General features: G+C 39.9%; 1 protein-coding gene across 1 annotated transcript in view; it reads right to left on the reverse strand.

Moving 5' to 3' along the window:
• Positions 1–2,781: 2,781 nt before the first annotated feature.
• Positions 2,782–12,490, reverse strand: part of LOC139744264 (uncharacterized) — a 42,583-nt gene continuing 32,874 nt past the window's right edge. The window contains exons 5-9 of the mRNA XM_071654709.1: positions 11,013–12,308; positions 10,061–10,481; positions 9,761–9,866; positions 3,795–3,942; positions 2,782–3,158 (exon numbers count right to left, since the gene is read on the reverse strand). Coding sequence (XP_071510810.1) covers positions 3,046–3,158; positions 3,795–3,942; positions 9,761–9,866; positions 10,061–10,481; positions 11,013–12,308 — 2,084 coding nt within the window. The 3' untranslated portion in view covers positions 2,782–3,045. The remainder of the gene's footprint in view (positions 3,159–3,794; positions 3,943–9,760; positions 9,867–10,060; positions 10,482–11,012; positions 12,309–12,490) is intronic.

Raw genomic sequence — 12,490 nt, forward strand, 5'->3', positions numbered from 1 at the left:
AAAAGCCCGGCCTGGTTAGGGTTAATAATTCAGTCAGAATGCATTCAGTATATCCCCCCCCCCTCCAAACATCCAATGATAGGAATACCCTTACCCTGTAAAATATTGATATCATTACGCATTTGTAGAAAAGAGCATATGGGCATGAAATTGCACATTAAAATGCACACTCCCCCCCCCCCTACATTTTCACAGTTTTTATCTATAGAGACTTGAGGGATGGGGACGTTACTGAAACTGTAAAGAAACTTATTTTTCCCTGTAAATTAAAGTAAGAAACAGTGAAAGAATGACTAACTTAACTTTCAAAGTAAGGATGGGTGTACAGTTTATGTAAAGTGAACAGAATATTCAGCAAAGCAACTGTTTTTTAGGTAAAGTATATGCATACATTTTCCCTAACCACAGAAACTGTAAGACAACTTTTTTCCCTCATTCCTGTTCAATAGAAATAAAATACTGTAAACCCTTCATCAGTCAACATACATGGGACTGGAGAAATTTGTTAAGTTACATAACTGTCAACTCAAATGTAAATCAACAACATGTTGATTTATACATGCATTATCGTGCACATCACCTTAATGAACACAGGCATGGTTGCAGGGTGATACGACATTGACTGTGCTGATGTGGTAAACTCTTTTGAGTTTAACGACCTTAAACTTCTTTACCTTTTCTCATTGATGAAATCCTTTGAAATTAATAGAAAAAGCAAGTTTAGCTATGAGTCTTGTGGGCAAATTGCTGTTTTGTTTTGATGGACTAAAACATATGATCAGGTAGATTGACAGCCTTTCCTAAAACAGATGTTTCAGTTTCTATGTGAAAATCAGAGAAACAAGAAGACATCCATCTGGGAATGCATGACCTGAATTTGATAAAAGGTACACTGCATTTCCCACATTTAGAGGGGATACAGATTTTCAGCGTAGAGGCCCAGGCAAATCAGAATGAGAAAATTTCTTGATTTTGAAATGCCTGCATTTCCAATTCATTTCTAGTTTCTCATTCTAATTTGCTTGGGCCTCTGTGTTGACGATCTGCATCTCCTTTTCATATGGGAAATGCTGTGTAAATGCATGGAAAATGAACACATTTCAGAATCAAGAAACAAACCCGTATCTGATGAAAAAGTGTTGGGTGTAACATTCCAATGTCAGCATACATGTATAATCATATCACTCCAAGCATAACCTCTCTCCTGGTCAAAACTCTTATGGCTTACTATAAACTGTCATCATCAGTGTAGTTGGTATTGAGGAGGGGGGGGGGGATCTGAATTTCCTCCTTGCATTAATTGTTAGTTATCAAAGCGAAGCAAAGCAAAACTACCTGTTTACTTGTCAACTTACACAAAGAATTTCATCAGAAATGAAATAATGTATGCATAAAATCAAGACTTTTGAATTAAGTTGACTTTTAAAGGCAATTTGATGACTCCAATGCCAGGTTTGCTGTACATACTGTAAACAATTTTCAGTAAGTACAGTGTACACTATTTATAGCATTATGCGGTTAATAACGCCTAAGTGATGCAAAAATATAGTTAGGAACATTGATTTATTACATTGTGTTGAATAAAAACATCTCAAACTAAAGGCAATTTCTGTGGTTTCAGACCAGTATTGCAGCTATGTGCACAGTTACACAAGCAAATACAGCACATGGGATGCAATTACCTTCTGTGAAACGAAGGTACAAGTTTTAGCCTGATGGGATTTGTACTTCGTTTCAGTGAGGATAAGTTTGGTACCTTACATTGTCTTAATTGTGGAGATGAAACCAAATCTGATACATGTAATTAAAACCTTGGCATACTCTTTAACTGACTTCACCCAGTGGTCACTGACTTCATGTTCACTGACATTGAGTTAAGTCTATTAAGACTTGGAGGTTCTGTTACCAGTAACTTTAGGCTTTTGTGTAAAGGGAAGGCCTTTGAAAACAAAGAAACCGTACCGAGCAGCATTGACTCTATGATCAAAATTGCAAACAGATTATGAATATGACTAACCCTCACAACCACCGCTAACTGATGTAACATCATACACCTTTCACGTTCACCAAGAAAAGTCAATCCATACAGATGCATTGAGTGGGGATTTGATAAAGTGATACTAAAGTAAGCTGCACAATATGAAAGATAATTCACTGCATGAGATATTACAGACATAGAAAGCAAACATGTTGAAGCATTGTTCAACAGTAACCGTAAAGAGGTTCTGTATCCTAATAGAGTATGCGTGCGTACATAGAAGCAATACTACACTCATTTGAATGACCTGCGGCCATTAACAAAGGGGTCAAAAAACAAAGCTACTGCGAATGTTCCACACATAGTACACCTGCTCTACAGTTCAGGAACCCAAAATGCCTCAAAGATAGGCAGCATTTGGCTGTTAAAACACACGAGAGGACAAAATTTTCTAACACAGATAACATTTGCATTCTATCTGTATCATTTTAGTAGCTAGAACTAAAGTTTTATTGATATAATCTGAGGTAGAGTATGCATGTTTACATGGTGGGACTCACATTGTACAATGAAATAAATACACTGTACAATTTAATCAACTTTTACTTGATCTATAGCGTATGTAATTTGCCTAGTTAAGTTGTACACAAAAATTACCATCTTTGGCCAAACAAACCCCAACTTTTTGTGCTTTAAGCATTGTACAGTTGTATATATGCCTTCACCCTCATAAAGCATTTTTCTCAAAGTACGATTTCAATTTTTGAACCTGCATACTCATCTTGTGAAAATGCTTACAGGTAATAAGTATGAAACTTGCAACAAAGAGACTATACAGAAGGAATTTCTTTTTCCTGATTACTAAAACTTGTGTGACCTTCCCATAATAAATCAATAATTTCACAACACACATGCCAGTAATAGAAATGACCTGAAGGTATCATGTTGCATCAACTTAACTGCAAACACCAGAAATTAGCTGTGTGCAATGAATATCCCTGAATTTGAGTGCATCAGCAGAAGTACACTGAGGCTATTTTCAGTGCATCAACACCAAGTCCTCACAATTATACCTCCCGATTCTCAGGTCTCTTGTCCACTTCAGCCTTGTTAAAGTTATGTCTGTATCTGTTCTTTCGTTTCTTCTTTGGAATCTCTCCCACCCCTTCTTGCATGTAACCTGGGGATGGAAGTACAAGTAAATAAATAATTGAATTCATTTATTTCCATATTGTTTAAAAAAACACAAATGAAATATAAAAATTTGAGACTTACATCATGTAAACTACAAGGATATATAAAAACTGGAGGAGTCAATAAGCCCATAGGCCTTTTACAGGCTGATCCCTGTCAGATACGAGTAACTAACAATTGTAAACAAAAAATGGTATGCCTAACATGCAGACATTGTTAAGAGAAGAGGTAGGAATAAATATTGTAGCTGATATACGTATTTACAAGTCAAAAAGTATTCCTGGACTTTTATTCTCATCAAAATGTTATGAGATCCATCTCAAATCTGAATAAATACTTTGTATGTCAATTTCTTCCTCTTTTTCTGTCATGTTTGTGAAATTTCTCTTTGGTAGTGTATTGGATGTCACACAAATTAACAACATCCAATTTCAGTGTTCTCCCAGCACCATGTTATATGATTTATGCAATGAAAAAATGTAGGTATCATGCCCATTACCTATGCGCACTATGTTAACCTGAAGCGAACATGTTTTCGTATGTGCAGAATCTTCTGCAAAGACACAAAGATGTTCCTAACTGCTGTTCTAAGAGTACATCACACTCACAGACATCATCATACCTCTCTCCATGCATGTGGGTGTATCTGGGAAGTCAATGGACCAGTAGTGCTGTGGGGTGTTAGGTGGACTGTAGTGGCCACGGTGACGGGAACAGGTCTTCATCCTCTCAGCAAGTTCTTCGTCCGATAAAACAAGATTTCCATAGTACTGTTATGGACAGTAAAAAGAATAAACAGCAAACTCTGGTTAAATTTTCAAAAGGCCCTTTTCAAAAGGTCATTTTTGGCTCATGCTGTTTCCAGTCTCTTTATATCCTTTGTTGATTTTTTTTTTTTCAAATCCTTTCACATCACAAAAGAATACTACAATACAACAGTGTAGCAATGTACTGCTGCTAGATAATTTGTTCCAAGTTGCTTTAAATCTAATGATGGGTTTTAGAGAAAATGTGAAACGAGAACAACATATCACTAAAGATGGATGGTGGACAAAGAACTCAAGTGATAGCTAAAGTACCAGGGAGGCTCAAAATTGCATTTGAAAAGGCAATACGGAATTAACTATGTCTTTTCAAGTGTCAGATGGTAGGGTAGTTTATGTCTTTTTTAAACAGAAGTGCTATGTGGTTTAAAGTTTTGCTAGCTCACAAGCCGTGCAAGTTTTTTTTTTTAAGGCAGAGATTTTTGTGACAGGGCAGCAGGACTGACGTATTGCCTCCACCATGACGCAGTCCTTGTATACAAGTTGACAGGCTGACTGCTCAACTCATAACCAATTGTACCAATACTTTAATTTACTCTCAGGCCATGTGCTCATATGCATCCATACCCACACTCATGCAAAACACAAACACACACATAAACAGTATGTGACCCGCGACAACGGTTTCAGGCAAAAGTCGCAAGAGCAAATTCCCTTCTAGGCGGGGTACAAAGATTTTGACTATTATTTTTGTCGATTTAGGTTTTTTGCAGAAATCGAATCTTTGATATGTTTTCTACATCTACACTAAATTTCATAGCATAAGACTAAGTTTTTCCTATCGAAAATGGAATTTTAAGCACCCTATGTTGGATCGCACTCGTCAGTTTCGAGTTTCTTTCGAACGCCGCGCCAATTTCCCCAGTGTTGCTACGGCGCATGGTCTCGCATGCGATTGGCTGGTGCGTCGCATACATTTCCATAATTCGGCTTTCGGAGACACCAGTTGCAGCGTGTGGGGAATGCTTTGTCCACGCGTGCACGATTACATGCTCCATTGTTCTTGCTAGAGTGGTTTATACGCTCACTCTGTAGTGCGTGCTCTTCGTTTGGCTTTCTGTCCAAACTATTCTAACGCAATGTTCGACAACGGAAGTGAAACAAAAATCGTGTAGCATGACATAATCGTGTGAAAAAAAAAAACTAAATATTCTCAAATTTGTCTACTTGTACATGTAGTAAAGATTATGACAGCAGACTGCCTCAATGGAAGGCAGATAAGAGGAAAGGAGCGGTCACATGTGACCAATTATATTCAAATACTACACATCAAAATCGCACCAAACTAACGAGTCGTGTTTGGGTTTTGTTTTTTGTTTTTTAAATTTAAGCAAAAGGGTCGCCAATGATAAAGACAAATCAACCACAATGAAAACACAATTTGTAAATGTGTGGATTCGCCACCGCTCCTGTTACACATGCACACAGTCATGGCGTGTGGATGCCATTGCGTAATACGTGCACCATACACGTCATGCACATGTACACCATACGTGCAATTATCGTATTCGCCATCTTGAAAGACGTACTGGTAAACAAAACCGAGCGAAACGCATTGTTTTTCGGCTCCATACGCTGAGCTCCGAGGAAGGTGCCCGGGAAATTTGACTCTCTCAGTGAGCCAATCAGAAGGCGATGTGGTTGCTAGAGGCAGGGCTTAACATCGATTGGCACCATCGTACGGATGGGTGATTCTCCCCTCGCATCGCCGCTCGGACATTGTCTTTGAGAAAGAGGTGAATCTTCAAAGCCTGTTTTCTCGCAATTTTGTTAGGCTAACAACTTTAAAAGTGCATTTCATTTCTCTTTGTATGCCCACTTATGGTGCTGAAGAATACAAGTGTTTTATATCAATGCAAAGCTTAGGAAATGGGCAATGTGATTCAGTGAAAAAATGAACTTTCAAAATTCCCGACTTTTGACTGAAACCGTTGTCGCCGGTCACGTATGTTCTTCCTACTGTAAAATCCTCATTGTCTCTATCATCACTATGTACGAAACAGAAGCTTCTGCTCTGTCATCAAGAATATCTTAATTTCCAATCACTGAACAAGAAGGTAGTCTGAGCTACGATTTGTAACTTCTTTCTTTTCTCTCTCTTTCTTTTATGATTTGCATGCCATCTCCACGTGAAAGTATGGTAGCTTGTACAGGAGGAAAGCATCCTTTTTAAATTTGATTGTGATAACAAAGCACACAATGCTGAGAGTGCATATCCAGGCAGGTCCTAACATATAAACTTGACTGACATCTTTATGGTTGAAAAACAGAAAACAAACTTGAAACAAACAAAAAGAAAACAGAAAAGATGTAGAAGGGAGAGACAGAGTTACTGACAATGACTGAGACAGATGAAGATACAGTCAAACCTGCCTTAGCGGCCACCTGTCTATAGCGGCCACCTGTCTATAGTGGCCACTGCAAAATCCCCCCGAGAGAAAAGCCCTGTTAAAGACCCTGTGTATAGCGGCCACCTCTCTAACGCGGCCAGCGGCCACAAATTTTGTTTCCCGCGGGAGATATTAACCTGCCTATAGTGGCCAAAAACCCAATGGAGCCGTAGCCAAGCCGATAATTCAGCGTATTTTTCTGTTTGGTAGCCGTGCGAGCAACGTTCAGTGATCGCCACCGCTGCATTCATCCCTCATTCAGTCATAATAATGCACGATTCTTCACAACAATAAACATGCTACTGTGCAAAAATTTCATATACACCGGCATGGTAAATGCATGAAACACATGGTGTATGCATACGTACACACATACACTGTACATGTACATGTAAGGATACAACGATGATACATGTACATGTAAGCAATGCACACAAAGTTGGATTACATGTACCTGTCTATAGCGGCCACCTGTCTATAACGGCCACTTTTTCCGTCTCCCTTGGGTGGCCGCTATAGACAGGTTTGACTGTACCTGGTAGATCATGTGATCAAAACTCAGGCCCAGTGATACGGTGCAATTACTGTAACTCCTCGAAAAGGGGCGTAAGCTTTCTTGAAAGTTCACCTCCTCATATTTCTCTTATTTTACCACCAAATCCCTTGAAACTCCACATATGTATCTAATATGAATATATCATCCTACATCTGAATTTTGGGCAAAAATGCTGATGTATCTTTCAAGATATTTGCATTTTTCTGTTTGAGTCGATCGTGGAGAAAGGGTTATGATTATTTCCTGGCACAAGTCTGTTACAGCATATGCACTTGATTAACATATTGCTAGTCTATATACCCCAGACTCACTACCTGCGAAGTTTCGCGATTGCGCAATTAATAGTTAGGTTAAAATCAGAGCAAATAGACAACCAAATTTTAGAGAAAATACTGGACATGCACAACTAGATCATCCTCCTACACATGCATTCTCTATTGGTCAGTGCACGCCAATCAGTGGTGTCAGGTTCGGCGCACAGCAACGGGATCGGTTTCGGTCCGCAGGGTGGTGGGTGGGTGAGAGATGAACCCTGCAATGTGCTTCAACTGTTTCATGCAGCATGAAAACCGATACACTGGAATGCATAACGCTTACGCTATGGATTTTAATTGGGTCACAAATGACAGTGGTCTAGGTTTTCTCCCGACATAACCATACGACAATATCAGAGAAATGATATTTGGAACACACATGGACATACTACCACAAGTCATACAGCGAAGTTTCATTTTAGGGCGATATAGAAAAATGTGAAAAATTAACACTTTTTCAGAGACCAAAATTTATTTTTTTGAGGCTAAGTTTCGATACTATTTTCACAGGTTTATCCTCAATAAAACCCAAAATAACTAACATTGCCAGCTAGAGAATAGTTTCGCTGTCAATTTGCTGTATAGATTTTATCATTTGATGGCTTTTGAGGCAAGATATTGCGATTGTCCTGCAACACTTCCCTAGCGGTTTTACGTAAACAAGCTGTTTACTTTATGCAAATTTAATTAGGCAGTGAAGTAAAAAGCTTTTGGTGAGTTAATTGCACCATATCGCTGCGCCTGAACTAGGAAGAGAAGAGACAGACAGACGGGGGAAACAAAACAAAAAGTAAGTATATATATGACAAAGAAAAATGAAGATACTTGTGGAGAAATATGTATGTCATCAATTTCAAGCCTATCATCCCATGTACATGAAAATAAATGGCTAGTATCTGAGTGTGTCAAAAATTTACAAATAAGGGACACGAAGAGCCAGAGAAAAGGAGCATAGAGTGGGAACAAACTGACAGTATTACATACATCAGGGCCGGCGGAGCGTTTTCAAAAGTGTGGGGGCCCACTTCCGGGTTTCATGAGCTAACAAGCAAAAAAAAAAGTCCTTGGCTCATCTCTCCCCTTCCATTTCCCGGTTTCTTCAGCTGACAAGCCCCCCAAAAAAGGTCCTCAGCTCAAAAAAAACCAAAACCAAACAATAAAAAAATAAAGGTCTTCAGTGAAAAACATAACCTTACCGCCCCCCTCACACTTCAAGATCTCTATTTATTTTTATTAAGTGCCACTTACGTACTTCCGGGTTAAAACTAGAAATGTCGCTACAGCGACTGGTTATACCCCCGCCAAACAACATTTCATAAGCTTTGGTCAAAACAACATTTCATAAGCTTTGGTCAAAAAACTGAGGAAGTAGTTAAATCCGCAAGATCTTTCCTTGATCTTCTGCCATTAATATGCCGTTACCATGGCAACGTACTTTCGGGTACTGTCGAAAAATGCGTCTTGCACATCTACAACCAAAGGCACACATCTGTACCAAGTTTCATGGAAATTGGGCAAAAACTGAGGAAGTAGTTTGCAACACAAAATTTTCCATCATTTTGGCTCATAATATGTGAGCTGTTACCATGGCAACATACTTTTTGTCACTGTCAAGAAATGTGTCATGCTGACCTATATCCTAAGACAAACATTCAATATGAATTCCATGAGAATTGGAAGAACACTGATGAAGCAGTTTTGCCATGAAGCATTTTGCCCTATATTTTACCAATAACATGCCGTTACCATGGCAACGCACTTTTTGCCACTGCGGAAATATGTGTCTTGCACATTAACATATTCAGATGAACATCTGTACCTAATTTCATAAAAATTGATCAAAAACTGTGGGAGGAGTTCGCGACGCAAGATTTGTACCCATTTTTGCCCATAATATGCCGTTACCATGGCAACGTACTTTTGGGTACTGTCAAAAATACGTCTTGCACATCTACAACCCAAGGCACACATCTGTGCCAAGTTTTATGGGAATCGGTTGAAAACTGAGGAAGTACTTCGCGACGCAAGATTTGCAACGGACCGACCGCCCGACCGACCGCCCGACCGACCGCCCGACCATCCGCTGATTCCTATATACCCCCTTCAAACTTCGTTTGGCGGGGGTATAAAAATTGTGGGGGCCCAAAGTGATGACACCTTATGTATTCCTCTGTATGGTGCACAAAAAGTGTGGGGGCACGAGCCCCCACGGCCCCCATGGTTCCGCCGGCCATGTACATGGTGTATAATTCTAACAGTGAGCAGGATTTTTTACAGCATGTATGTAGGCTGAAACAAGAGGGATTGAGGAGGTAGGGAAGCTAGAACTCGAGACGTAGATAGCTGTAGATCATGTAGAACGGGAAAGGTACACATATGGGTATGAATAATGTACTCAGTAAATAAGATATTTAACAAGCAAAGAAGATGAATAGGTGAACCCACAAGAAACTGAAAAGGTTCTGTCTATGGAATGACATACAGCTTGTAAAATGATCACTTACTGAAGCACACTCCTTGCAGTCAAAGCCTTTCAGTTTCTGTCTTTCATGCCTCTTTCTTACTACGTCCCTAAACTTGTAGGGTAGTGCCTCCTTCTTCACTGGAACACTGAGGGGAAAACAAGCACATGGGCTGGTGTTATGGAGAAGGGATACTGAATTCTTGCACATAAAGGTCACCAATTTGAGATGAACTGTTCGTTTGGTATGATACTGACTGATTCTTGTTTCTTGTTTCAACACTGTTTCATTCTGAAGTAACCATGAGTAGCTTTACCACTAGAAGAAAGAAGCTAAGCTCACCTGTCAAAGTCTGTCAGGTGGCTACTTGGTTCACAGTGACTTCCATCAGTCTGATTCTCTGGATCAGCTCCAGGCAGTATTTCCTCAGCATCAATGAATCCTACGCTGCTCTTTGACAACTGAACTTTTTCCTTCTCTTCCTCCTCATTATCTTGGCAATTTTCTCTCACGTCTGCCTTGCCTGAATCGGATGCCTCATCTTCAAACATGTCTGCAAAGCTGTCATTCACAAACTCCAGATTCTCATCGTCATTTTGTTCATGAACAGTTCTGTGTCTGTATGATGCAGTCTCCCTTGGACTCTCTGATTGATCCTCTTCATCACTCTTGTCTTCCAGAAAGCTGGATCTAACAGCAGGGTCAATACTGCCATTAGGGGCACACAGCATCAGGTCCAAACTACTAACTCTCTGCTCTTCATCTATTTCAGACACACATACACCTTGTTCATAGTAGTCATGCCTCGCCTCCTTGCCTTTTATTGATTCCTTTTGTAATGATGCCAATTGTCCCCTGTTGTCATGATGGCCACTGCTAAGATTATAACTCTTGGGTAAAAGAGGTATTTTAAATGTATTATCTCTCTTAACGTGAAGATTTTCTTCCTGACATATATCATCTGTAACCATGACATTTTGAACTGTCTTTTGGTGGCACATATCATTCATTGCATCTGTACAGAAATGTCCAGTGTGCTTGGGCTGCATACCACTTGCTTTGCTTGTGACTTGCTTGAAAGATTTAGCTGACAGTGTTGTCTGAACCAAGGGTCTCGCTCTGTTTGTAGAAGATGTCTGTTCAATATCAATAGAACTCACAGATGGTCTGCCATCATCATTCCAGTACTTTGATAATGGGGCTACCTGAAGTTTTGATGACCTATGATGTCTACTTTCTAGGCTATCACCAGGATTCTTATCTCTGGAATTTCCACCCCTTCTGGCTTCTTTACTTGCTTTAGCACCAAGATGAGATGCAGACAGTTTACCAGCTGGAGATGTCTCAAGACAATTATCACTTATTGCATCCATATGCATTCTTTTCCTCTTGCGTAAGCTCAGATCTGCACATGCTTCCCTCTCTGAATCTATGGGTCGCTTCCTATGCCCTGTCATTGTAACCTTTGCAATGGATAAACTGTTTGTATCATCATGCTTCTGTTTCATGTAATGTCCTCCACTTTTGGTGCTTGAGATGATTTCATGATCTGGTGGTGGCTGGAGAAGAAGAAAAGATGTTTCAGAATTTCCACTCTCATAACATCCAGGACTTGTCACTGGGCTTCTATGAAGCTCTGCTGAATCATCATTCTCACTACTACTTTCTGCTGGACCATTTTCCTTCTTGTAATCATCCATCCAAGAATCCCCTGGATGTGGTGACAGCTTGTTCCTGTGTTTCTCTTTGTATTTTCTTGATCCACTCAAAGATGATCCTGCTTGTATCGATGAAGCTTGGGTAATGCGACATTGTTCTTGTACTTCTGCATTACTTGAAGTGAACTTCCTACCCTCAGTGCCATAAAATGTTGGAGACATTTGAGTTGTTGAGTAATCCACAGAGAGCTGAGACTCTGACTGGGGTATCTTCATCTTACTGCCACACCTCTTTCCCAAAGGTGGCGAAGCCTCACTCTTACAGAATGTGTCTTTCTGCATGTTGTTCTGAGATGAAACAGATATCACTGGGGTTGATGAGTCAAGGGGTAGCAGGTGGTGCTGGTGTTCTTGAAAGTGGTGATCTTCGTCAGGAAGGTCAGGACAATCTGTAGGCAATGTTTCTGGGACACAGATGACTCTCTTGAGCACTGAATGCTTGTTACTCCTTGCTCTCCTAAATGTCCCCATTTCATCATTCCCTGCAAAAGCACTGGTATTGTGCAGGATTACACTGGAGTTTAACCCATTTCCTTCTACTTCACAATCACTACTATTATCACTCGTTTTACCAGTGTTTGCATGATCTTCAGGTATAAATTCTGTGTCTGGAACAAATATGCAATCACTGGAACCCAATTCCATCGCTTGGCCCTGTCCTGATGAACCTCCTCTGTCAATTCTTTTAGTTGCATGTTCTTTTTCATCCCGAGAAGTCTGCCTTCCATTTCCCAGCAAAATACCTGAAGAGGATGGACTCCTCTTCTCCAGCGGCACTTCTTGGTAGCGTACCTTTTTCTTCTGCTTGTTAGTGGAGAGCTTGCTGACGTTCCTTTCTATCCGGTCTGACATGGTATCATTCTGACAAGAGTCTGGAACAAATACAATCTTCAAAGTTTAAGCAGAAATCAACAAAATTGATGAACAAGACATCCAATTTCTCATCAAACAGTACTGTCATCATGCATCAATTATTCTAGAATGTCAATACGAAGATTTATTACACACTGGTATTTTAGGTGTACAAATTGATTCAGTATCCACCAATTATTTA

Source organism: Diadema antillarum, unplaced genomic scaffold, assembly GCF_040938485.1.
Source record: "Diadema antillarum isolate AM-2024a unplaced genomic scaffold, OU_Dant_1.0 seq00001151_RagTag, whole genome shotgun sequence".
Classification (NCBI taxonomy): domain Eukaryota; kingdom Metazoa; phylum Echinodermata; class Echinoidea; order Diadematoida; family Diadematidae; genus Diadema; species Diadema antillarum.